The 26,911-nt window shown below is 47.0% G+C and overlaps 2 protein-coding genes across 8 annotated transcripts in view; both read left to right on the top strand.

Annotated features, from left to right (window-relative positions):
- ahr2b (aryl hydrocarbon receptor 2B) overlaps window positions 1-3,279 on the top strand; it is a 35,436-nt gene extending 32,157 nt beyond the window's left edge. For 2 of the 3 annotated variants that reach the window (XM_029839541.1, XM_029839542.1), the window contains 6 exons: window positions 120-259; window positions 350-552; window positions 623-732; window positions 821-962; window positions 1,060-2,683; window positions 3,143-3,279. In XM_029839541.1, the coding sequence (XP_029695401.1) occupies window positions 120-259; window positions 350-552; window positions 623-732; window positions 821-962; window positions 1,060-2,683; window positions 3,143-3,229 (2,306 nt within the window). In that variant the 3' untranslated portion in view covers window positions 3,230-3,279. 3 annotated transcript variants of the gene reach the window in all.
- A 3,933-nt stretch (window positions 3,280-7,212) lies between these two features.
- Window positions 7,213-26,848, top strand: ahr1b (aryl hydrocarbon receptor 1B). 5 transcript variants are annotated; one of them, XM_029839539.1, is made up of 13 exons: window positions 7,213-8,046; window positions 9,591-9,778; window positions 10,839-10,957; window positions 13,976-14,065; window positions 15,027-15,141; window positions 15,632-15,789; window positions 17,157-17,362; window positions 17,438-17,547; window positions 18,381-18,522; window positions 18,596-19,871; window positions 21,491-22,970; window positions 24,362-24,426; window positions 26,824-26,848. In XM_029839539.1, exons 1-11 carry the CDS (start codon window positions 8,006-8,008, stop codon window positions 21,632-21,634), a joined length of 2,589 nt encoding a protein of 862 aa, XP_029695399.1. In that variant the 5' UTR covers window positions 7,213-8,005; the 3' UTR covers window positions 21,635-22,970; window positions 24,362-24,426; window positions 26,824-26,848.
- Window positions 26,849-26,911: the final 63 nt, after the last annotated feature.

The following is a 26,911-nucleotide window of genomic DNA, read 5'->3' as shown; positions in this document are numbered from 1 at the left end:
TATGCAATTTTTCTCAGCAATGAAAAATAATCTGCAAACATAATAAACATTCCAAGACATGAATTTCCCACAGGAAGTGTTAGAACTGATGGTGTTAAACCACCGAATTAAATCCGCAGGTGACCAGAGCTCTGTTGAGATCAGCACAAATGTGATGGCCTACGACCCCCAGACCATCCCTCCAGAAAACTCGTCCTTCCTGGAGAGAAACTTCTGCTGCCGTTTCCGCTGCCTCCTCGACAACTCCTCCGGCTTCCTGGTAAACCTCACAACGGCGCCGAACACACTCTCACACACTCTCCTTGTAGATGTCGAGGCCATTCGATCCTTATCGTTTTCTGACCGAAAGGCGCTGAACTTCCACGGCCGTCTGAAATTCATCCACGGCCAGAACCGCATGGCGGAAGACGGGACGCTAGTTCACCCGCAGCTGGCTCTGTTCGCCGTCGCCACGCCGATGCAGCCGCCGTCCATCGTGGAGATCCGCGCCAAGACCTTGATCTTTCAGACCAAACACAAGCTGGACTTCACGCCGATGGGCATCGACACCAGGTAGACGCAGAGGAGACGCTTCATGGTTGAAAACATTTCTGCTTGAATCAACATGTTCATTCTTCTCTAGAGGCAAAATGGTTCTGGGTTACAATGAAGTCGAGCTGTGTATGAAAGGCTCCGGCTACAACTTCATCCACGCCGCGGACATGATGTACTGCGCCGACAACCACATCAAGAGTAAGTTCCAGTCTTTCCACAACCTTAGATTTGCTTCCAAAGGTCTGATAACAGATGAGCGATGAAGGTTCTTCTCTGTTGAATTCAGTGATAAAAACAGGAGAAAGCGGCTTCACCGTCTTCAGGCTGCTGGCCAAAAGCGGCACGTGGATCTGGGTCCAGGCCAACGCCAGACTGGTCTTCAAGGATGGGAAACCGGACTTCATCGTGGCTCGACAGAAAGCTTTGACGTGAGTTCAAAGAGACAGTTTCTACTAAACTGTGACCTTTTGCTGGTTTTAAAAGGTGTTACGGTTTAAAACGGCCTGCAATTTTTGTCTGTGACAGAAATGAAGAAGGGGAGGAGCAGCTGCATCTCCGTCGGCTGCAGTTACCCTTTAATTTTGCCACCGGGGAGGCGATGCTGTATGATGTCACGCCCACCATCGAACCACCCGATCCCTGCTCCGCCCCTAAACAGAGGAAGTTGGACGACTCCTCCGTCAGCCCCAATTCCATCCTGGGCTGCATGATGAACCAGGACCAGTCTCTCTACCACAACAACACCGTCGGCTCCATCGACGATCTGGCCTTCAAGGACACTCACGCCACGCTCAGCGTCCCTGGAGATGCCTGGTTGGACACCACGTTCAAGCACATGACAGGAAGCCTGACAAAGTCGGAAGCCACGGTTCAGGACATGATGGACAGCCTGCAGCAGATCCTGGGGGAGAGTGAGCTCACCAGAGCTCTGGACGTGGAGCCCGACGAGCTGAAGAGTTGGGAGAGCACCCTGCTGAAGCTGAGCACCTGCGACATGAGCGACGACCTCAGCGACATTCTCAGCAACGACGTCCTGATGTACGTGGAAGAGCAGCTCCAGAGGGAGGGCGGGCTCAAGGTGCTGGATCAGCTGGATGATATCCTGCCCTGCGTGGCCCCGCTGGACCTGCAGAGCCACAATCACGAGGTCCCAGGACAGCAGAACTTTGGCTGGACTGGCGAGCCCCAGAACCAGCTGCTTCCCAACAGAGGGCAGCTCAGTTTCCAGCTGGGGGCTCCAGTCTGCGGGACAATGAAACTCATCCACATCGACCCTCCCCAGCTGTGCTCTGCTGGTTTAGACGGTCCAACTTTGCAGCACATTGGTTTCCAGCAAAGCTCTGGTCTTCCAGGGGACGCCTGCACTCTAGATCAGTCGATAGTCGAGGACAGCGGCCTCGGAGCGTTTGCCCTCAGGCAGCCACCGGCCAACCAGGGTCACTTCAATCAGATGCCTCCGCCAACCCAGAACCGCCATCAGATGAGGACCCCGGCCAGCCTCCAAGACAAGAATCCGGTTTTCAGCTCTCCAGGAAACCACTGGAGCTCCAACTCCAATCAGGTTGATCACTTTGTGGATTCTTACGCGGATAATAACCCAAGCCAGCAGGGGTTTGCGGCAAATCCGTCGAGCTGCCTTCAGGGACACTTTGCCCTTCAGAGCCAGAACAGTGATCGTCACAAACCGTCGTGGTCACTGGATCAGCAGCAGCTTCATCACCACGCCTCTGATGGGCGCCAACATGTGGGTGCCTGCCTCAACCAGATGCCTGGCTTTCAGAGGGACCCGCTTCACGGCGTTGTCACCGTCCAGAACGCCGTCAACGGCGCGTCACCGTTTAAGAACACAGAGACTCCTAATGTCGCGTATGCTGCTCAGCAGAACGTGTCTTCGGGCACCTGCATGTTCGGTGACGTTGCCCCGTCCTCGCCCTCCCGCCACATGCTTAACCCCAGCGCTCACCAGATGGGCTCCAAATCCTCCTGTCTCTATCGCGGCCTTCCTGGAGGCGTGGCCGTCCCGGGGATGGCGAATGTCTTGAACCCTGACGAGAGCACGCTGACCTGCAAAACGACCATGGCCCTCGGCCCCGAAGACCTGCTGGTGCAGCAGCAGCAGTACTTATGCTTCAGCGACACGCACACTCAGGTAACAGCAGGGGAAAACGCTCATTCAGAGCTCCAGTCTGCAGTTTCCAACTAGCAAACATGTCTGCGAGTTAATCAGCAGTCGATATAAAGGTTTGGTGAGGTTTGGCTTTTGTTATTAGAATCTCCGTAACCTCTAAGTTGTCAATGTTTCGTCTTTTCTCTTCCAATTTTCCACGGGATGTCTGCTCCCCAAGGTAGTTTTCTGTGTCAACTGGACTGTTTTTCTTCTTGTTTGAAGATGTTTGCCTTCTATGCAGAAGGCTTCTTCAGTTCTTCAGGCTTCTTCAGTGCTTTCAGTGCTGAACTGAAGAAGCCTTCTTGATAGAAGGTGAAACGTCTTCATATGATAAGAAAAACAGTCCAGTTGACACATAAATCTACCTTGGATATCTATGACCTGGATGATTGAGAATCTACGCAGACATCTTTGCTCCATGTGCATCTTCTGGTTTCACAGATCAACGTCCATCCAGTTACTGGGAATGGAGGTTTCCCCTTCTCCTCGATGCCCAACGGGAACGCTTACTACTCGGAGAACAACTGAGCCACGGTGAGGTCGGGATGGCAGAGGGTTGTGGCTGCGACTGAATCGGCGAGGACAGTCAGGGAGCTGAATCTCTGCAACGTTAACTTCTTTATGTTCTGGATGTTTGATCAGCTGCGGAAGAGGAAGAAACATTTTTTTGAACGAACACCGTCATAGGAGCCCCCGCCCTTCCCCCAGCTGATTGATTTGGATCTGAATTGTTGATGGAAAGATGTGGCTTCAGCTCATTCCGTCTCTCATCTTCAGCTATTGAAACCACAAGTCTGCCTCTCTTGCCTGTCCTTACATTTGTGACCCCAGAAAAGAAGCCATTTCCCCTGTTTTTATGTTTTTCGAAGGTCCTCATCCTTTATCTCAGACCGTCCGTGAGCGGCCACATACGTTTACCAGCACCTTCTTCTGAGCTCATTACTGCCCCCTTGTGGCACAGAACACACACTGTGACTGCAGTCAGCTGCTGTTTCCTCCAAGGAATCATCCTGTTGAAGACCTCCTGTTGAAAAAGAAATAACTGACATCCAGGTTAAAACTGGGTGGAAGGAACTTGGTGTTAACCTGTCTGCATTTGGGGGAGATTTTCTTAAAGTTCTGTGTTGAAATATCCGGTGACATTGGAAGACTAGAGATGATTTTAGGTGTTTAACCATCTTAGAAGATTGCACGTAGAAAGAAGTTGATGATGTTTGAGGGGAATTGGCTTTTATCCACCTTATTAACTAAAAGATTTAAATCAGCTAATTATGTTCCATGCAAACATCTGCGTTAATGCAGAGGTGTTCAGATGAATCACGTGATATTAGTCTCCGGGTTCTAGAGCAAACTCTGAGTTTTCAAAGGTCAGCCTCAGGTTTGTATGGAAATTGCTGTGTTTATTCTCACTTTTCCTCCTGGTGGTGGATTTGGAAAGAGCAAGTTTGATTTATTTTTTGTAGAAGCATGTCGATAAAGTGCATGAATAGAATGTAAGTTATAAAAAAGTAACACAGATGAGCAGGCAAGCACCTCTGTTCACGGATGTGAGATGTTGTGAGGCTTTCAGAGCCGATCAGCAACAGAGGAGTTTGTTTCCCTGGCATAAAGGATGAGGACACTCCAGAAAACACAAAAAAAACCTCTGACCCGCAGCACCTGGAAAAAACTGTTTCCTATATTGAGCGCTCAGAAGGAAAACATTTACCTACCTTTATATTTTATTGTTGCTGTTGTTGTTTTGTCCTTTTTGAGAATGCGTCTTGATTTTGTTCATTTCAACTCTTGACTGTTCCGCAGAGGCTTCGCAGAGCAGGGTATAAATGAAAAAAACGCACAACAAAAACACTTTTTCAACCTTCCACAGATGACTTTTAGGATTAAAACTCCAGATGATTCACAGATTCCGCTGCTTCTTAGTGCCTTTTTTTAAACAGAGCTTTAGTCATTGAGCCAGTTGTTGTTGTTTTTTTGTTTGTTTTTCGTTGTTTTTTTACTGTTTAGGGGAAGACAAATATAGATAGTCCCTAAAACTGACAGAACTGTTTCACTTTAAACTGGAACGGTCTGTTGACAATTCAGAATCCCTCCACTAGGGGGACGAGGATTGAAAACTGCGGTGGAACCTGGCGCACAACCCAAAGCAGATCCAGCCATGGCCTTAAGCCCCCGAGGCCAATCATTGAGATATTTTTGCACTGTTCCTTCTTAAAGTATTTGCCAAAGCATTGATCATTTATCTGAAACAACACAAGCTTTATTAGAAAGAAATAATTCTGGTAAAGGCCCCATGGCATGACGTTTTCAATCGATAAGAGTTTTTTTGAACATTAATCTGAGTTCTCCTCGCCTAACTACGGTCCCCCAGTGGCTCAAAATGGCAACAGACCTGGTCTGAGATTGTTCTCCACCATTGGGAATATAAAAGCTCAGTTGGGCGGACCTGAAAACTTGGTGCCTCCTATGGAAAGCTCCTTGTGGGACAGGCTTGTTGCCTGCAGGCCAAATTTGGAGAAAAAGTCCTCAGATACAGTCATCGGGGACCATTAAGGCCAATATAAGAGCCTCCAGAAGCAGCAGGTCATGGGGCCTTTCAATTCAGCTGATTCAGTGTGAGATCTATCCTGATAAATTCAGACTGAGGACTGTATGAAACCAAACGCCCAGGGTGTCAACTCAGTGATTCCGTCCCTTTTCCCATTTCTGTCTATGAGATTAATCTTTTCCGGCGGGAATATTGACAGTCGTCCGGCAGCGAATCACAGAAGTAAAAACGGATGAAAGGCAGCTATTTGTATATTTAAATGAGGAAAAAAAAGGAAAACACACAAACCCTTCACCAATTCAGCATCAATTTTAGGAACAACACAGCACTTAGATTGTAACAACCCTGCTTCATCCAGTCCTGAGCTGTCAGAGCACTTCTCTCTTTTATTCCTGAAAAAGTAGATTTTTACTAGACAGGAAATGTGATGAAAACTCACTTGAATGTTTTAAAACCAAATATCAGGACAGCCATCTGTGATGTTTTCTTCTCTAGGATACCAAAAGGGAAAAAAGCAGAGAACGTGTAAAGTGCTGAGGATTTTACGAGCTCTTCTGGATTATTTTGAATCGTTTCAGCATAACATGTCTCACAATGTTTCCACATATTCCCAAAAGAGCTTTACACTTCTCCTTCCTGATAACAAAGTTGCACTTCAAGAGATTTTTTAAAACTCAAAAGGCTCTGAAATACTGAGCTAAGAGTTACAAATGTGTCTCTTCCACAACTAAATATGTCTGAAATAACAATAACAAGTTTTCTCCCCATTTTCCTGATGTGTGAACGCAAATCAAAAGACTTTTAGTGGTTGAATCTCGGCTCGTTTTGGGTAAAATCTGACAAAGTCTTTAAACTAGACTCATGTTTGCATCTGACTCGAAGCACATGAACCCAGATCATTTACACCTGACCCGATTCAGAGTATAGCCCTGAATAGGAGCGTCTAAGCCTGACCCCGCCTGTTTGAACAGGATGTGTGAATCAAATTCAGTGTTAGAGAATTTTCCAGACAATTTAGTTTGTATTTTTACAGAGTTTAACCTAGATCAAAACAGTTAAACCTCATTTAAATCATTTGAATCTGACTCAGCATAAACTGGACTTTAATTCAAAGTGCCTCCATTTGAATTTTGCATTGCATTGTGGGAAAATGTTGCCCTCTGCCTGGTCACAACCACACTAGCAGAGTGAAATTAGTCTTGTGGAATGGCATTATGGGTAACGTAGTAGTGTGCAGAAGTGAAAGAGGCAATTTGGTCTGTTCCCAGATTTTAAGGACATGTGTTGAACTTTTTGACATCTTACCTAAATGCAATCAAATCAAATGTTTCCAGCAAAATCACCAAGAGTGCCTCTGACACCAAAAGTCAAAATTAGACCAAAAAATCAACACAGGTGGACATTATTGACCTCTGTGTTGACAGTACAAAATGAAGCTTTTTGGGGGGAAGTGTGCTCATTTTCAGGACACATCTCTGCTCCTCTCTAAAATCCTGAGTGATTTTTGTCAAAATATAATGTCGAGATATAAATATATCTTGTTTTTGATATGTTACAAAACATTTGTACTCATAAATTTATTTTTCAAACCCCAGGAAGCCAGGGCTCCAAATTGCAGTATCTTTGTGTACTTGTATATAAACATGTAATTGTCTATTTTTTTTTTAAATAAGTATCGTCCAATATTGTATGTTAATGTAATTTTGCCTTAACCTGACTCACGCCTAACATTTTTGTACATTTTTTCCTGCACGGCATAAACATATTTAACTTTTCTTTTATAACCTATCCACTCATTATGTGGATTTTGCCCCACAGCGTATGAGCGAAGATCTTGTCATGCTGAGCCTGATATTAAAGGTGATCTGATCACAAAGTGTTTGATAGTTGTTCTTTAAATTGCTACTTTATATCTTGTCAAAGTGATGACTTAAAAATGTTCGTGAATTGATGCACACAACAGAAACTTACTAGAAAGGTGTCATACTCGTCAGTGCCGCTGAGTGGCGCTGTCGCGTTGTTGACTTATCACACCATGCACGTGCACCCTGCTCCTGTTTGACCAGCCTCAGTTGCTCCTCTCAGCTCCTGATAAATGTCTACATTTAGAGGATAATTTGATTTATTCAAACAGTACACTGCGCCCTACGGCTGTCTTTAAAATTAATTTTCTAAACAGTACTTAATACGTAACATGTCCTCTTCTTGCCATATTTATATATTATTTTCGCCTATGTCACCTTTGACCCGATGCGCGCCGCCGACGCAGTCAGTGCCCGGTGAAAGCGGCGCGGCTGGCTGGACCGAGCATGAGAGAAGTGGCTGGTTGAACTTTCTTTGTGGCCGCTTCAAACATCTTTGGTACATTTCTTTCTCGGGGATGTGAAACCGGAGCCGCGGTTTTTCATCACTTCAGTCACGGGAATCTGCGCTAGTCGCCGGATAAAATCATCCAGCAATCCGGCTGTATGCTCCCGGCATCGTTGGTAGCTGTACCATCACCCAGTTTGAGCTAATTTCTCTATTCTCAGAAGATTTGACTTGTCTGAAAAGATCACCGGAAGAAGCTGACTTTAACCTGGCGAACAGAGGTCTTTTATTTTGACGGGGTTTAAATCCGTCTCCGGCGTGGCTGCAGGGGGTTGGGGGGGGGGCTCTCTTACTGGTTTCAGCTGCTGCCTTTACTGGTTCATTTCGTCTACAAATCTGCTGCACTTGATGGGTTGTTCTCCAGTCTGACGTGAAGCGAGTGCGTGAACATGTACGCCGGACGGAAGCGAAGAAAACCGCTGCAGAAGGGGTAAGTTCTGTTAATTATGTCAAATAAAGTTGTCTCCTCAAGTCTTTACCCTAATTATATCAATAAAGACATCTTTTCAATAATTTTATCACAATTAATAGACATTAATATGTCAATATGGCCACAATTACTTGCGGTTTGTGACTGTTTTGCCGATATTTAAATGTTTTGGGATATTTTCTTTTGAAATAATCCACCGAGTTAAAATGATCAATACCTACAAACATTATGTAGTTCATTAGATGCGACTAAAAAAATAATAAATGCAACATTGGTTAGGTTATATTAGTTCTGTGTGTGTGTGTGTGTTTGTGTATATATGTATGTATATGTGTGTGTGTGTATATATGTGTGTGTGTGTTTGTGCACACATGTGTATATATGCGTATACATCTCCATACTCAATGTGTAGAAAAACAGACATCTTTTTGATATGAAACACGTGTTTTGAATTGAAAAATTGCGGATGCTCCAGCACAGTGACGATATCACTGATTGATTCTTGTTTTAGGATAAGGATAAAAGACTTTATTGATCCCACATCGGGGAAATTGCACGTTACAGCGGTGGCCCGTGGTGTACAATACAGAAAAGTACTAAAAGAAAAATAAAAGACTCTTATGTTATGTACATTGTACAGTATATACAGAAATTATAAAAAATTATGGACAGGAGAAGTGTCGGACAGTGTGAAGACAAAAAATAAGGTGCAGATGAGATGTGCAAATAAGACATTCCAGAGGTAGGATGATTCGTTAGTGCAAATATGCCAACCCTGGGTTATTGGTGAGTTGTGCATGTTGAACAATCTGCGGTAACGTTCCCTCTTACACCGTGGGTGTAACAGTCTGCTGCTGAAGGAGCTGCTTAAGGCCCCCACAGTCTCGTGTAGGGGGTGAGAGGGGGTGTCCATAATTGATGTCAGCTTGGCCAACATCCTCCTCTCACCCACCTCATCAATGGAGTCCAGGGAGCAGTCCAGGACTGAGCCAGCCCTTCTGACCAGCTTGTTGAGTCTCTTCCTGTCCCTCTCTGAGCTTCCACAGCTCCAGCAGACCACAGCGTAGAAGATCACCGATGCCACCACAGAGTCATAAAAGGTCCTAAGCAGTGTCCTGCACACTCCAAAGAACCTCAGTCTCCTCAGCAGATGGAGACGACTTTGGCCCTTCTTGTACAGGGCGTCTGTGTTATGAGTCCAGTCCAGTTTATTGTTGAGGTGAACACCCAGGTATTTGTACTCCTCCACGATCTCAATGTCCAAACCCTGGATGTTCACGGGTGCAGTGTGAGGAGCCTTCCTACTGAAGTCGATCACCACCTCCTTTGTCTTGCTGGCGTTTCATCACAATACAGCTGGGAACTAATGTCGGCGTTAGGAAGCAGTGGCTTTTTGATTATTTGAAGAGTTCCTGCCATACATTTATCTTAAAAATCGGTGCATTAGAAAATGTGCATTAGATAATAATTAGTGTCATTCATTTAGCAGTTTTAGAAATTCTTTGCCAGCATTTATGCTGTATATTGTAAACCCTCATTTCCAGAGTCAAACCGGCTCCAACTGAAGGCGCCAAGTCCAACCCGTCCAAACGCCACCGTGACCGTCTGAACTCAGAGCTGGACCGCCTGGCGAGCCTGCTGCCTTTCTCTGAGGACGTCATCGCCAGCCTGGACAAGCTCTCCATCCTGAGGCTCAGCGTCAGCTTCCTGCGCACGAAAGGTTTCTTCTCCGGTAAACACACGCGTGCACTGACACGGCTGTAGCTCGCACTCACAAACAGGGAGTGTCGTGTTTTGGACCGTGGTCAACGGCATCGGCGAGACCACGGTTCATAATCGAAACGGGTAGAAGCATGACGTGAAGAGACCGCTGCGGTTGGAATTGCGCCATACCCAACTACACATTTCAGGATTTCTGATGAGAGGCTTTAACTTCTGAGTCAAATCACATGACCACCGTGTCACATCCTGACCCAGCAGCTGCCGAAACATGACCTGCAGATGACCCGTCTCCTCATTCTGTCGGGCCCCTCTCCTGTTTGGCCACAAGACGACCCTCTGAGGGTCATGCTGGCACTGATGTAGGTCTGAGAGGAGGCAAAGGATAAAAACACGGTGGGATTATCCATGTGGGGGGCGCAGGTGCCCGGGGATGGAGAGGTTGTTTTCTGAGGTTGCGTTCAAGAACTCCGGTGAGGCTCACGACCTCCACGGTTCAGTTATTACCACATCAGGAGAGAGAACCAGCCTCCAACGTAGATGTTTGTCTGGTTTGACCTTGAAGAGTTCACCAAGTTTGGGGGTGGGTGACATCACAGGGGTCTCTGCATCGCCACACCAGGAATCTGAAAGCAGTGGGTCAGACAGGACGCAGCAGCCGGTTTGAACTGCCATCAACATCGACCCTCCGACTGGTCTCTCTTAAGTGGCGCGCTCGTCGCCCTCAACAGATGTTTGCTTCCCTCCTCCACCCGCTCACCGCTGGCTGTTTCCTTTTGCTTCCAGCTGCTATTCAGACCCTCACCCTCGCCTCATTATTGATGGTTGACATGTTTTCCCTGTCATCTCTCTCTGTCCCAATGTCCCTCTCTCTGTCTGTCTCTCTGTCTGTCTCCCCCCTCCCTCTCTTACTCTCTCTCTTCCCCTGTATTGCCCTCTCTCCCCCACCTCCCTGTCTTAAACATGGTCATATGCATCCACGTGCAGGAAAAATCTATCTATGTCTCTCTGTGCAGGAAGAAAACAGCTATTTTTAGCATTCCAGCAACTCCTGTGTGTTTGTGTCTCTGCAGGGGTGCTGAACAACCTCCCATCTGATGGCATCAACAAGAGCAGCGATCACGGCGGCGGCGGCGGCGCCGCGTCAGGAGCTGAGGAGCGACGGCTTCCTGAGGGGGAGCTGCTGCTGCAGGTGGGTGAGCCACAGGCCGCCACAGGCCGTCTCGGCGAGCGCGTCTTCAGTCAGATACCAGATCTGTACTCTGCACAAAAACAGAGGCGAGGCCACTGAGCACAGCTGGAAAACATCTGTCAGACCAACACCACAGTGGAGACTGGGCTGAGTGGGCAGCGGTTAGCTCTGTGTTGTTGTTGTTATTGTTGTCGTTGGTCACACAGAAGAAAAGAGTGACCTAAAGATCAGGAAGTGTCCGTGACGACGGTGGTGTCTTTGTGATCTGATCCTGGCCGGGGAAATAAGCCTGCTGGTCTCCAATAAAACCTTGATTCTTCATTCCTCAGTCCTCGTGTACGATCTCTGGTTTGTTTGTGATTGCGATGAAGCTTGTTACATGCCGTTGCTGTGCTGGTTGCTAAGGACGCCGACTTTTGCCCTCGGTCAGGTCGCAGCTGAGTGAAACCCCGGATGCTTCTGGCAGATGAGCTCACACTATCCAAGTGTGCAATAGAGAAATTTCAGGCCCCCCAGCTCACAGAGTCAGCCAGAAACTGAGATAAAAGTGTTCGGGTTCGTGTCTTCAGCTCATCTGGAACGTCCCTGTTGGCAAGAAGAGGTCAAAAATTGCTGGTGTCTGTGGTCACCTCTCCCATCCCTTTATAACCTAAATGACCTACTCTTTATTAAGAAGTTGTCACCTCCTTTTAGTCTTCATTACAGTATTGGATGATGATTGTTTTTCTTTTAAGACTTTATTGTCCACTGTGGGTGTACACCATCAGAACCACGATGTATGGATAGCACTTTATAGGCTGAAAAAATGTACTTTATTGGCTGCATTCATGCTTCAAACACCATTATATAGTGTTCATTTGTTGATTGGCTTATTAATCAAACAGGATATTAAAAAGACAGATTTTTTGGAAGCGAGCAATAATTTCCATTGTGAAAGGAGGTGCTGGATTCCATAGAAGAATACATATGGAACGCTGGCACATCTGTTTTATGTTGATTTATTTTTTTTGAACGGATACACAAATACATTAGAGTACAGATAACTACCTATATAGTATAACAAATAAATATAATAGCATACATGCCACAGGTTTTTCTTTGGCAATAACAAAGTTTGTAAACAAAAACTGATTGAATATTGTGAAATTTCAATCTATATTTCTCACTAGAAATATCATGAAAATGCTTTTTTTATGTCGAGGCCATTGCATCGTATGAAACGCCGCGTTTTCATGGGAACATGTAGCTGAGAGAGGCACAACGTGACCCTGAGACGCTGGACCAGCGGGCGTATAGAGTGATACTGGCTGGGCTGATGTGAAACAGTAAAGACGAGACTGAAGAGTTCCCTTTCAAAACCGTTCAGACTCTCACTTCACTCAGGTCTGTAATTTCCTCGTGCTGAATCAATACCCGTATTGATCCCAGAGGAGGAAGTGGGTCACTGCAGCCGCGAAGGAAGTGTTGGCGTGGAGGGCAGCAGCTTCAGCCGCTCTGTTCCATTACAGACAGCGACATATGAATTATACAGAGCCAGTGAACACATCTATTATTGAAGGAGGGGGGCTCTGTGTGTGTGTGTGTGTGTGTGTGTGTGTGTGTGTGTGTGTGTGGGTGCGTGTGTGTGTGTGTGTGTGTGTGAACCTGTTTTAAACACCTGAGACACGTTGACCTTCTTCTTTGATGGTAAATAATCCTGCTTTAGGCGCTCCGAGTTTTCATGTTTTCTGACAGAGACAATAATATAACCTCTCTCTCTGCACACACACACGTGCAGACACACACATACACTCTCCGATACACACACATACTGACCAAACTGGTGTGTTTTTTCCCTGACAGATGAAGCTACAGTAAATATTTATAGTCAGAGCATGTGTGCCACTCTGTGTGTGTTTCTGTGTCTGTGTTGGGGCGTGGCCACGTGTGATTTACAGTTAAAGCCTGCCAAACTACTTTTGAGCTCATTTATTTTGAAAGCTGTGCGGAAGAGAGAGAGAGAGAGAGTGTGTGTGTGTGCGCGCGCGTCTGCGTGTGTTAAGGTGAAGGTTGTGTTCACAGAGAGTTTACATCATCATCACCGTCATCCTCATCAGCGAGGTGTAGGGGAGCGCCGGCAGGATGCAGCCACAACTCGGGATGCGGTGTCATCACCTCCTCACTGAGCCCCGAGGCTCGAGGAAGACAAAGGTGGCGAGGAGAAGTGGCGATGAAGGCGTTAGTCATCCTGTAGTCGTCTCCTTCTCTATGAGTCTACCTCGGCCCCGCCTTGTTTCCTTTGTGTGTTTCTGCCAACCTGTTATTTTATTCCATCCTTTAGTTCATCTTCAGATGTACTTCTGAGCATCAGAAAACCCCAGAGGTGGGTTGGCTTGTCAGATATCCGTGTTTCAGTATAAAAGAGAAGAAAAAGAAAAGAAGAAGCCTTTATTAGTCCCAGGAAAGGAGACATTACAAGGCCACCTCCTCCAAGGCAACTCTCCTCCGTGGGACTAAAAACATAATCCCTCTGGCTCTTAGTCCCCGGCACATTGAGCTCCTGCTACCCCCATAAGAAGCTGTCAAGTGGCTCCAATGGGAATTGAACCCAGGACTTTCTGCCTGTACAGCAGATGTGACGACCTCAACGCTACGGAACCATGATAGACCCGCTTCCAACGCGTGCATGTAGTCAATCTGAGATCAGGATCTCTTTTGCTAGCATGCTAATGCTAGCTGCCCCATGTTTCTGAGCTCATCCTTGGTCACAGTAAAGGAAACAGATATTTTTCATCAGCAGATTTTATGGATCTTAAGTTTCTTATGTTTCCTTTGTGCTCCCAGTTGAGTTTGACCCAGTGACTTCAACGCCTCGTGCACTTTTTTAATCGCAATAAGCAAAAGAACAGTCAAGTTATTATCGATCAGTTAGTTAGTTACGCTCTGTATTTGAGTTATAATTAGCGAGGATACAGAATTATTAAAGGATGTGATTAACAGGCAGTAAAATTGATCTCAACAGGACATTTGTCTCTGCAGGCACTGAACGGCTTTGTCCTAGTGGTGACAACTGAAGGAAACATCTTCTTCTGCTCTCACACCATCCGGGATTACCTTGGCTTCCATCAGGTACTTCCTCCTTTTCACATTCAGTCCTTTTTCTGATGAAGATATTATAATTTTACATCACAGTTGAATTTTAGATTGATGTAGTTGGGTTTAATATCCACTCAGTCGTATTTTTAAATGTCTTTTTGCAGTATTTCAGTACTGTTCTTTCAAGCTTAACAGCATGACAGCACCTACAGTGCCCCGACAGGAGGGGAGGGTCTATTACAACAAAAGTACATAAACTTTTTAAACTGAGTTAAACCCTAAAAGCAAGTTAGAAAGCAAGTGAATGTGTCGTGTGGACATCCTTGTGGACTGAAACAAGCGCAAGTGCCCATATGGACATAGATTTAATCCAGCAGACTCAATAACGCTCTGCAGTCTAATCTCATTTTGGTGATTATTAAATCAACCAAAGTCTCTGGGTCTGTCTGTCTTTGTTCCCCAAATTTAGAGATAAGCGTGTGCCAAAGCTGCCATTTCTGTTCACGTGTTTGGAGACACCAGGACACTTGTCAGTCTCGGGTCATAGATACGAGTAGCTGCTGTTAGCTTAGCACAAGCATTGCTGCAGAATCTCAGGCACACTTAACAAAAAAAAACACCTCAAATTCTCAAGGCAAGCACTTGAAACAGCACTGGTGCCTGTCAAAATTCTTCTTTGGTGACCTGGGTTCGACCCCCCCCCCCCCCCCCCACCCCCTGCTGGTTCCAGCGGTCCTCAGACGGTGGTTTGACCCACAGGGTCAAAGCAGGTCTTTGGCTTTGTTTCAGCTGTTTGAAGTACATGTGCAGCGACACTTGATTTCTTTTGGCTACTTTTCAAGGGAAACAGAATTGGACGTGCCCTTCAGGTTACCTGCTGATGGTAACCGTAGTAACCACAAAACAGCCGACGTCAACCTTCTCACTCAGCTGTAAAATCGCTCGCTCGTACAGTAGAGCATCGCTAACAGTCATGGTTTTACTGTCCTGTCAGACTGATGTGATGCACCAGAGTGTGTTTGAGATGATCCACACTGAAGACCAGCAGGAATTCAGGAGGAACCTTCACTGGGGCCCCGACACCACACCCACCGCAGAGCCAGAAACAGGTACGTCCAATGTAGATATACCCAGAATTCAGTTCAGCAGGATATGATGTGTGAGGAGTCTGAGTAAGGAGTCAAAGATGGTCCTCAGCTGGTTCTCTCAGAAAGGATCCTTTCGATAGATCAGGAAATAATCCACAATCTATCTAAAAATCAGGCCAGAACAGCCCAGCAGCTGCTAAAGGTGTTTCTTTGCTACCATCTGGGGCTCAGCTGAGGTCAGACACAAGGCGAGAAAAGGTGACCTTTGAAATAAACCACCTGAGAGGAGGTCAAAATGTTACGGCAGACACACACGTGCACGTGCGCAACACCTCAGCAACATATTAACACACACTCCCTCTATACAAACACGCATACATGTCACATTTCATTAGATAAAGCTCAGCACACATTGAGGGTTGATAAGCATCATCACCATCAGTGTGTTTTTTCTGTCTGTTGTGCATCGTTCTGTTTTTCCTTCTGCAGCTTTTTTATTCCAATGTTCTAGTTTGTCATGAAATACTGTCCTCAGATGGAGAGTCAGTGTCCACCTCTTCTCTGCTGAGCTGTGATCCAGACCAGCCGCCACGTGACAACTCCTCCTTCCTGGACAGAAGCTTCATCTGTCGCTTCCGTTGTTTGTTGGACAACACCTCAGGTTTTCTGGTAATAACACAAACTTACTCACATGAGTTTCCTCACATCAGAGCCTGGCGAATGATCCGGAATTTACACATATAGCCCTGATATACACCGTAAAAATCCCACAGCCATGCAGGGACGGACGTGTTATCGTACGCAGTGCCAAAATAGCCCCCACTGCTCTTTCACATTTTCCCAGTCGGATGAAGAATCGGTCCGTGTTGGAGGTGTTTTCAGGCCTGTCGGGGCTGCGGCAGTATGGCGTGCCACCTCAGAGTCCCTCTGGGATCAGAAGCCACCATTTACTCCTGTAATCCGCCTTAAGAGAACCTCGGGGTCGTGGGGAAAATGGTTTTAATCCTCCTCCCACCACCTCGAGGAGGCCAGAGCACGGAGGGAACCTGCTTGTTTTGGGGTTGGTAGCTCCACACCCACCTCTGCTGCGTTTGCTCAGCGGCAGATGGAGAAAAACACGCTGCAGCTCAGAAGCAGCACAAATCCCTGTTGGGAGAACTGAGGCGGTTCACCCATGAGCAAGGCATTGATCATCCTGCACTTGCTGTTGAACATATGTGATTCTAAGGAGGGGATACCAGCTGCAGACAGTTTTTGCTTGTAGACACTCCAGCAGAGCTGATTGATGGTGTGGACCCCGTCTCCTCGCCCCCCCGTGTGTTTGCGTGAGCAGTAAGCCAGTACTCTGCTTCTGTCTACTGGTCACTATGGCTTTGTTTTTCATAATCCCTCCTGCTATTCAGGGTGAGATTCCTGACATCACGGCTGCGGCCCTTAAACCCCCTCAGGTCAGCTAACCAGAGCTAACGAAGGGGGGGGGGGCATCCTCAAATGACAGCAGTGTGTGAGGAGGAGTGTTTTCAGGTTGTGTGACTGTTGATCCAGAATGTTCCCTCAGTCTTTTGTAATGAATCCAGGATTTGAAGGTCACAACAATATTTGAAGGTCACAACATGCTGCAGATCTTCGCCTCTGTCATCCATCGGATTATAAAGCTTCGCTAGGAACATGAGCAAATATCAATGTTTGTTTGGTTGATATCACCAAAGTGTTTCGTATCATCGCGTGAGCCGTTCACTGCTCAGTGATGGAGTCAGTGATGTCATGTCTCAGCTGTCCCACCAGAGCAAGAAACTGGTGTTTACGAGGTTCACAGTTAAACTAGCGTGGAATCGTCCTTTACCCAAACAGTGACCCTGTGTTGTTGATGTCATGCTAGCGTGCTATCAAAGATTAGCATACATGTGTCTGATTGGTCAGGACTTTGCTTTTGTTGCTGCCCGTTTTGACTCATCTGGACGGAAGACTGAATAAAATATTTCATGGTGAGGAAACAAAAGCTGTGGTTTAAATTAAGCCTCCATGTTTTCTCTCAGGCCTTAAACATTCAGGGGCGTCTCAAGTTCCTGCATGGTCAGCACCATCCGCAGCGCAGCAGCAAGGTGAGTAGCCCACCTCAGCTTGCCCTGTTTGCCATCGCCACTCCGCTCCAACCTCCCACCATCCTGGAAATCAGGACCAGGAACATGATCTTCAGGACCAAACACAAGCTGGACTTCACGCCCATGGCCTGCGACGCAAAGTATGTTCTTCCTGTTGGTTCTGTCACAGTCCACGTGTAGATTGGTGTTTAATCCCTGAAATGTTGCCCTTTCAGGGGTAAAATAGTTCTGGGCTACACGGAGGCGGAGCTGAGAGTGCGCGGTTCAGGCTACCAGTTCATCCACGCAGCCGACATGTTGTACTGCGCCGAAAATCACGTCAGAAGTAAGTCTGAGCTTAATCGACGATGGCTGGAGTTCTGTGCTGGGCTACCCGCCCGCGCCCACATAGATCAGGCCTCCCCACCTCAGTGCTGCTCACAGAGTGGAGATAATCAGGACCAACTGACTCACAAAAGTGTGACTGCAGTGGAGTGTGCACTACCGTGCATTGCTTGTGGAACAAACAATCAAATGCTACATGTGTGGCTGCACTAAATCTCCTAGCAAGAGTCAAGTGTCCTACTTAGCTTGTAGACTGGTTGACCTGGTTAGTCAGTGCCGTGGCGCCGGCGACGCGCTGCTACCAGTCACACACACGCTGTATTTATGTACTCATGCATACACAAAGACATGCAGATGAATGTGCAAACATGCAGCTCACAGGCAGACACATGTTGAGCGCAGAGCCATGCATGGCCAGAGGGAGGTTTAGCAGAGAGCTGAAAACACGCCCATCAACATACATCAGACGTAATCCTCAGATTATGAGGAGCTCTGATACAGCTCAGGACGAGCGAGCCGGGTAATAACCTAACATCAGTGGTCAGAAGCAGTTTTTTCCTCCCTCACTTGTGTTGAGTTCTACAGACATAAACATTAGAGTTTCTTGAGTTCGGGAGCTTTTTCTTCTACTAACACATGTATCTGAAAGCCTCCACAGATTATAAAAACTGTTTTCTTTATCAAAACTATTAGTTTGTAGGTCAGGTTAACAAGGGTTTCAGATTCCCAAACTGGTTTTAGTTGAAGCCACCAGCAGCAGGACTGTAGCATGTCCATTTAGCCGCAGTAGGTGGGTAGAGAGGGAATCTGATGGGTTGTCTGATGTGGCTGCAGTGATTAAGACAGGAGAGAGTGGCCTCACCGTCTTCAGACTGCTCACCAAAGACAACCGCTGGAAGTGGGTCCAGGCCAACGCCAGGCTCGTCTACAAAAACGGGAAGCCAGACTACATCGTTGCCACACAGAGGCCCCTGGTGTAAGTAGGCCGCCGTTCCAGTCTGATTCTCATGTTTTAGCCCATTAAGCCGTTTGGTTCTTCTGCCTAACAGAGACGAGGAAGGAGGGGAGCACCTGAGGAAGCGATCCATGCACCTCCCATTCACCTTCGCCACTGGAGAGGCGATGCTGTACCAGACGGGTCATCCTCTGCACAGCTTCTCTGAGTCCGTCCAGGGCAAAGCCAAAGGCAGCAAGACCAAGAAGGGCAAACAGAGTTCTTCAGATAACCTGGATCCAAAGTCCCTGCTGGGGGCGCTGATGAGCCAGGACGAGTCTGTGTACGTGTGCCAGCCTGACAGCGAGCCCGCCGTTTCCGGCCCCAGCAGCCTTTTGAGCCAGCAGCAAACGGACAGTGAATGCAGCAGCTTCTTAGGTCACAACAGCCTGCACGTCTTCTCTAATGAGACGTCGAGTTATGACCCCCTGCTGGCCACGCTGGACTCTCTGACCCTGGACGGAGAGGACCCCTGCTCCAACACCGAGATCTTTAACGCGCTGGAGAACCTTGGTCTCAACGCTGAAGACCTAGAGCTGCTGCTGCTGGATGAGAGGATGATCCAGGTGGAGCTGGGCCCCAACCACATCCCAACGCTGAGCGACCTTCTCACCAACAACGAGATCCTCTCCTACATCCACAACAAGCTGGAAAACAGCCCCGAGCCCGCGGACGGAGACGCGGGTCGATATGGAGTCAACGCCGACCAAGCCGCTGTCCCAGAACCTCCCGCCTTCGTCCAGCAGTCGCAGCAGATGCAGCAGCACGTCGGCTCAGGTGTGCCGGCGAAAGCTGCTCCTCCAACTGCGGAGGCAAAAGGTCAAACTCGGCTTCCAAACGGCCACTGGGTGACAAACACAGCCAACGCCCACCAGCCCGACAACCAGGTCCAGCCTCATCCTGTCCTCACACCCTCTCGGCTCAACAGCGAACTCAAACATCTTCTAGAGTCCAGCCAGCAGTGGAGCCAGGACCAGCTAGTCCACTATCCATCCCATCCGCAGGTCAGCCAGGACCCGTCGCTGCTCGGATTCCACAATCAGCGGACAATAAACGCTTCTTACATCCCAAACGGTCACACGTCCTTTCTGCCGAGCGTGGAGGTCGGCCATACGTACAGCATCACAGCGGCGCCGTGTGCACCCGCCGCTCTTCTGAACGGTCTGACCGCACCGGATGTTTGTCACTACCAGAGTTACCAGCAGCAGGTGAGCGTCGCCCAGAGCTCCACGCTGGAGCTGGAGCAGCTGCTGGGACTGTCCCAGTCGCAGCACAGCCTGCCAGCCTACGCCATGTTCAACACCAGCGCACAAGGCTCCGCCCACAGCAAGGTAAGACACTGAACCTGGATTAGAGATCTTTTGGGATCTTAACCAGGTTTCCTTTATGAAACTAAAGGCTACTCACAAATAATCACTGAACTCTCAGCTCCCGAACATGAACCCCAGCAGACATCCGTCTAACGTCAGTTCCTGGGGTCCATTCGCCTCAGCGCTGTTGTGTCTGGCAGTCAGACCCGCGATCTGAGTTCTGGGAGTCCCTCCGATATCTGAGGGCTCTGACCTCAACCCTTCAGCTCTGCGCTGTTCTCTTTAACTGTCAGGGAAGTAGATCTTTTCCGAGTCACTACACCAAGCCCCCGGGCCTCCATGTAAACTGTGATCATCCGAGAGGACGTTGGTCATAAATAAGACGAAGAAGGATGGGTCAGATCACCAAAGTCTGAGAACTGAGTCATCTAGAAGACGTTCTGAGAGGATTATATCCTCGAACATGGACGTCAACTTTAAATCTCCATGTGATCAAAAGTTACTGATGTGGACTGAAAAGTGTACATTTAAATCGTCTTCAACCCGTATTTAGAAAAGTTAGGGACCTGAATATTTCAGTTCTTTCTTTATTTCCTGATGGAATTCTGATCATCAACACAACGCAATAAAAATTAGAGAGCAAAGGTGGACGTAGCTGGAGGTCTGGCCTAATCCTCATCTTGAACCGTGACCAGGTAATGCGCCCTCCCCGGTTCAACGCAGGATTTAATAAAGCAGGAATGCGTCGCACACGCGCCCGCAGGAACTGAGACAAAGGCCGGTCTGTAAATCACAGCAGATATGAAAACCTAATTATGCTAATGTTTGCTTAGGGGAGCTTTGTCTCACAAATACAGTAGCTTACTCCCGATCATGTGACCCTTTCTGTACAAACCACCTACGTAGATCTATTTGTGCATCAGGGAAGAGAGGAGGGAGGCAGGAAAGAACAGAAGCAGCAGCGAGAGCCCCTGAGTAATGAATAGAATAAGGTCAGCGGCAGAGATGGGCCGACCCCGGCAGGCATCCATTCATCCCCGCCCCGTTCACTCCCACTGTTATTCTTCAGGGTCACTGACTGGCGCTGAAAGAAAAATACTGGCAGGCCGTCCAGTCAGGCATGAGCGCCGCTGACCTACAATCTCACTGTCGTCGTTACCTAATGCCGCCGCGGCAGGATGGCCCCCATCCGGCAACAGGCGGCGTTATCTCCCAGAACGGACTGTCACGTGATTAATCATGACTCGGCAATATGTATCTTTAGTTTATTTCTCCGCACCTGCTGAGCGGCTCCGTCAGGACCATATCAAACGCACGCGATAGGAGGCCCCGCCCTCTGCCCGCATGGCCACCGCCCTCGGCTCCTTCCGCTCGTGGTCTTGCTTTTTCCAACATTAGCTCTGGAATGACCTGAGGGGATTTATTTTTATACGTCCCGATGATGAATGGAGTTGATTTGAGCGGTCAAAGGTCAGCACATCCTTGTAAATGCAATATCTTAAGAAGTGCCCCGAGGATTTTTTTTGTTTTCAAGAAGAAGAAATGAAAACAGGCTGGAGAAATGGTGAAATCTCGCATTCCAACGTTGGGAGGTTTCTTCTTCATTCTTTTGACCCGTCACGTTTTTTTTCCTTTCCCAGCTGGAGAACGGCTGCCTCCTCAACGCCACCAACGCGGCGTACATCAGAACGTGTCTGATGCCCAACGGAAACGCGGTGGTGGCGGCAAACGTGGACGGACTGTCGACGCTGCAGGACCACCAGAAGCCTGGGTTCCTCCTGTGAAGCGAGGGACCAGAGCACAGCTACAGAGCAGGGAAAAAGGATTTTCCTATTCTTAGACTCGTTTCCCCGTTTAGATCATTTTTACTGATATTTGCGCTGGTCCCATTTCTGTTCCAGTTTGAGCTCTGGTCCCATTTCTGTTCCAGTTTGAGCTCTGGTCCCATTTCTGTTCCAGTTTGAGCTCCGGTGGACCCGTCCGTCCAGCGTTCCTTAATTTCACACTGTTACAGAACAGCAGACAAACTTAAACTTTACTGGGAGCATTTTACTTTGAAACAAATGTACAAAATGTTTCAAAAGTGTGGACAAATGACATTTTTGATTCTGAAACTAAAGTGTTTCATGTAATCATCATATCGAGGAAATCCATTCCAGATCGAGGATGTCTGTTATCATGAAGCGGGAAAGAAGAAACCAGAAGCTGCTGATGAGAGATGATGGTTGAAAAATCTTCTTCAGTTTACAGAAGACAAGCTGTGAAAATATTCACAATTCTGACTTGAAACACACTGATGTTGTTTCTGCCAGAACCCCCGAAACTGAGGAGGAAAGAAATAGATATTAAAAATGTTTATGTAATATTGGAGGGGAAAAGATGTACACGATGTGTCTAAAAGGTCCTTGTTCAACAGAGTACCATATTATTTACACATCTGAGGATCAGTGAGACAGAACATGTCTGATTTCAGAGATTTGAATGATATTTGATCAGTATTTTATGAAACGCAGCGAGGAGGTTTGGACTGAACCCAACGTCACTGTTCATACATCCTGGATCTAAAAACACCATTTCATTCTCCCTTTTATGAGATTTAAACAAATTTAAATGTAAGATCAGAAAAGGAGCCTTTTTATGTACTTTTTTGCTACATTTTAACTTTGTTACAGCGAACACTGAAGTCGTGCACGTGTGCGAAACTGAGAATTCAGAAAAATTCTGTTTTAACCTGAACTTTAACAAAGAGTTTTTGTCTCTCGGGGGACTGTTGTGTTCATGTCTCTGTCCCCCCAGCGTTTGTGTTCCAAACACCTGTGGGTGCAATGTACGGTGGCCTGCTGGTGACCAAAACACAGATACTAGATCACACTTGAAGGGCGAGGAGGACAGACACGGAGGTCTAAATAAAAATGCTGGATAATAATAATCTCTGTTGTGAGGGAGGCCTGTCTGCTGGGTGGTCGGTGCACCAGAGAACTCAAAATTCCCCCAGTTTTGAGGTGACATGAACACAGCTTCAGGAAATGGAAGCATTTAGCATTTAGCTCTGCATCACAGCTAAAGGAGGTGGCGTGCAATAGCGTGCACGCGCAGTCGAATGTCGTGAATGCGGCGCAGGTAACAAAGCTTTTATTTCATGCTACAAAAAAGGTGCTTTTGGAGTTTTTTTAGCGATATGTGACGAAACTAATGTGAGAACAAATGCATTTACTCTGTTTCCTGTTTTCTAAAGTAGCTTCTGATCAGAAAAGATATGAAATGTTTGTTGTTTGTGTATATAAATGTGTTTTCTGTTGTTACTGGAAGCACTAAATTTACCTTCACAGCTTGCAAAGTTCAGCACTAAAGTAGCCTTTAGGAAAGAGAGCATTTTACAGATATGACTCTGTGTTGTATAAAATGAATATTGCCTAATGACAGTTTGTCACTTTAGCTCAAAACAAAAATGTGCCATAACGTGATTTCTTTAAACTTTCTCTGTTTTGACACCTTTTCCATCTGAAGGTACCGAGGAGGATTGGAGCCAAAGCTGATTTACATATTTTAACTTTTGAACTGCTTCAGCATTTTAATTTACAGTTTCTGAAAACAGGTTACATCTGTAATTCCATGTTCAAAAACAAGATGAAAAGGGCCAATAAAAGACTAATTCTCTGAAATTAAAAAGTACAGAGGGGCAAAATAGAATCAATTGAAATTCAAAGAGAGGTAAGAAGTAATGCAAACAGTTTTTCACCTGTGGCTCTAATTCTGCTCCATACCGTAAAGTAAATGCAAACATTTTTTTCTATATTATTGCGTCGGACGTCAAAATAAAATAAACAAACTTCATGTCAACTTTGAGAAACAGTCTACGTTGCTAAGAAAAAGGTCACCTGACCCTTCAAATGAAATGTCTTAAATTGAAGGTGATGTCAATATTACGGGCGAGTAGGGTTTGTGAAAACACACACAGAATGTGTCAGTTGTGTGCAGTAATGTCAGTTCTGACCTGAGATGCATCATGGGACCTGTAGTGACACACCAACAGCCTGGGGAAGCTTTTAACTGCCCTCCCAGACACACACGCAGTTCCACACCTTTGCTCTGATGCTTTTTGCACCTGCAGAGGTGTGAATACACACTCGGGCCAAAGGAAACAAACACACAGAGTGATACCGGTGACGATCCGCCTCCGGTGGACGGAGACGCACCCGCCAGACCCGCTGTGTTCTCGCCTCCCTCCTCACAGATAACCTACACCAGACGGTGCCACCTACTGGCAGGGGGAGGTTATGGGTGGGGGGGTTGATAAGAGATTAACTGTGTTTTTGCTTGGTGGCACCGGTCAGGTTGGTGCGCAAAGTGAGAAGTCTTGTTAAACGTGTGCATTTTTAATGTTTCTAAAGACATGAGAGCAAATATTCATCTGCTCAGAACGGCGGGTCACTCGCGTGGTCGCCAGTGTGAACTTTGCATCTTTAATGACGCTCCTCGAATCATTTATGAGAGGTATTATTCTGCCGCAGGATCAATCATCCAGGCCAGATGTTGTCCTCCTCCCTGGCGCTGCGTCACGTGAAGACTGCTGCAGGTAGAGGTCAAAGGTGACAGGAGCTTTAATTGAGTGGATTAATGCTTAAAGCCAGTGTTCAACACCTGGATCTGGACCCCACTGAAAACACCTGAATTATTTACCGACCGTCTCCCACCGCTCGGCTGCTTCCAATTGTGAAAATGTGGCCAGAGAGCATTTTGACCTCTTTTCAGAACAAAACGCTGTTTCCTATTAGAGTCTGTGATCAGACGGGAGCAGAGGACAGGAGGACACTTCACAATTCTCCCTGAGTCTGAACCTTTGGCGTTCAGATTGAGCCATTTCTCCCATCACTCCTTCTGCCCCTCTGGAATCTCGCTTGTCTACAGACACGGCCCATCTCCAGCTGCCAGACAGACGGACAGACAGACCCTGGTCTGCAGAGGAGTCCAAGACAAATACAGCGTGAAGATGAAGAGATAAGATGACAAGAATACATTTGAAACAGACGTTTCCTCTGAAACTTGAAGCGAAACCTGATTAAAATGTGTCAAAGTGTGAGGAGCGGTGGGGGCGGTGGAGCAGCAGAGGCCGTCATAAAGGTTTAAACAGACACATAATGGTCGGCGGGGAGGAAACAACCTTCACCTCCTTTCAGTGTAACCCAGATATGAGCTCAGACTCACACACACACACACAAGCCTGAGATTATTTAGCATAAACATGGATGAAGATATGAATAAATGTATAAAGTTTTGGGACGACAGACGGTGCTGGTCCGTCGGTCTGTAAGAGTGAAGCTCTTCTCACAGCAGGCGGCGAAAAAACAAAGATCAACCTCAGAAACAGAAGAAAACAACTGGAAATGTGACTCACAAACCAAACCATGTAAAGGCGGAAATATGCAAATTTGTCAGGAATCATTTAGATTAAGAACGTAATAAATGCCAAAGGTAGAATTTTTGTGTTTGTTCCAAGCGCGCTTCATACGTGTGTGTTTACTAGGAAGACGAGGGTCATGCTGATGATACATCCCGTCCCGTCAGTGGGGACTTTTCCACCGAGTCTTAAATATGTGAGGACTTTCTTCATCAAAGTTCTTCTGATCATTTCAGAGTCAGTTAATCAGCAGGCGTTTGTCCAAATACAAACAAAAAAAAAAGTGCACATTTGCAGATCCAACGTGTGGAGAGTTTAAAGGTCAAAAACACCTCCGTAGCATGTGTGAGTACTGTATGTGTGTGTGTGTGTGTGTGTGAGGGTGCGTGTGCGCCTGTAGGAAGCTGCCTCTGAATGTCCTGACCTTTACCGGGTGTCAGGGTTGAGACCGTAGAGGTCGACCTCAGCGTGGCGCTGCGGTCAGATCACCAGTGAGCTCCTGCATGAATCAGAGTTTAAATGACAGCCACCAAAAGCATCTGGACTCCACCCCCAGTGAAACTAAATAAACATATTTATTGGGTCTTCACAGGGAGCCTGACTTCCTGCTGTGATTCTGTCAGGCAGGAAAATGTTCCTCTCTGTTTCCCATCTGCACGAGACGCCGCGGACCTCCATCAGGGGCACGGGTTGACCTTTACACACCATTAACCGTGTCCTACGCAGGAACAAGTCAGAGCTGCTTTCATCAGGGCGTTTGTTTTGATGACCCCAACAGATGAGGCGGGTGGTCAGACGCCTGCAGAATATTTTCGCGTTATAATTGTTAAAGAAATTATTATACATCATTATTATTATTATTACCATCGGGAGGTGTCAGCTAACAGGCGACGGAGCGAGACGCTCGACCCGATACTTTCACGAGATGAAACGAGAGATGTTTCATCTGCTGTTTTTTTCTTTTTGGTGTTTCCTGGAAAGTCACAGATCTGCTCACCTAAAAGCTCTGACATCTCGAGGGGTGATCACACACTGAGCTGTGGGTGTACATGTGCACACGTATGTGCACAGGAACACAACCTTGACCCAGATAAACACCCAGGGGTGGGTTCAGGGGAGCGAAGAAGATGAGAAATGTAACTAAAAAGAAAGGCTGATGTGGCAAAAGAGGAAGTTGAAGGTGTGAGAAATGTGACAGGAAGGAGAAAAATAGTTAACTTAAAAGGCGCCTGAGTGTGTTTTACATATTGAGGATGAACAATATTTGAACACAACAAACTGAAGCGCTTCGGTTCTCCTGTTGTGATTTATCCATACTGACAACCAGAGACCACCAGAGACCAGTGTGTGTTTGTGTGTGTGTGTGTGTGTGTGAGAGAGAGAGAGAGAGAGAGAGAGAGAGAGAGAGAGAGAGAGAGAGAGAGAGAGAGAGAGAGAGAGAGAGAGAGCGACAGTGTGTGTTTGTATGTGCATCGATCTACAGCTTTGATCTTTACGCCACTTTTCAGAAGCAGTTTGCCTTCAAAATTCGACTCTTCGCCGATTAAAAAGGTTTACAGCGTTCTCCTCCAACAGGGGGCGCCGTTTCACCCCAAGGAGAGACAAGGAGAAGTGAGTAGGTCACAGCCTGTGATGGATCTACACTGACAACCACAGACCACCA

Source organism: Takifugu rubripes, chromosome 8 (assembly GCF_901000725.2).
Source record: "Takifugu rubripes chromosome 8, fTakRub1.2, whole genome shotgun sequence".
NCBI lineage: Eukaryota > Metazoa > Chordata > Actinopteri > Tetraodontiformes > Tetraodontidae > Takifugu > Takifugu rubripes.
Note: the sequence above shows the minus strand (reverse complement) of the source record. Positions and strands in the feature narration are given on the sequence as shown.

Coding starts and splice junctions, on each gene's coding strand:
- ahr1b (XM_029839539.1), top strand. CDS start 8,006: ATGTACGCCGGACGGAAGCGAAGAAAACCGCTGCAGAAGGG. Junction 8,047..9,590: donor AGAAAACCGCTGCAGAAGGG/GTAAGTTCTGTT, acceptor CCTCATTTCCAG/AGTCAAACCGGCTCCAACTG. Junction 17,363..17,437: donor CCCATGGCCTGCGACGCAAA/GTATGTTCTTCC, acceptor TTGCCCTTTCAG/GGGTAAAATAGTTCTGGGCT.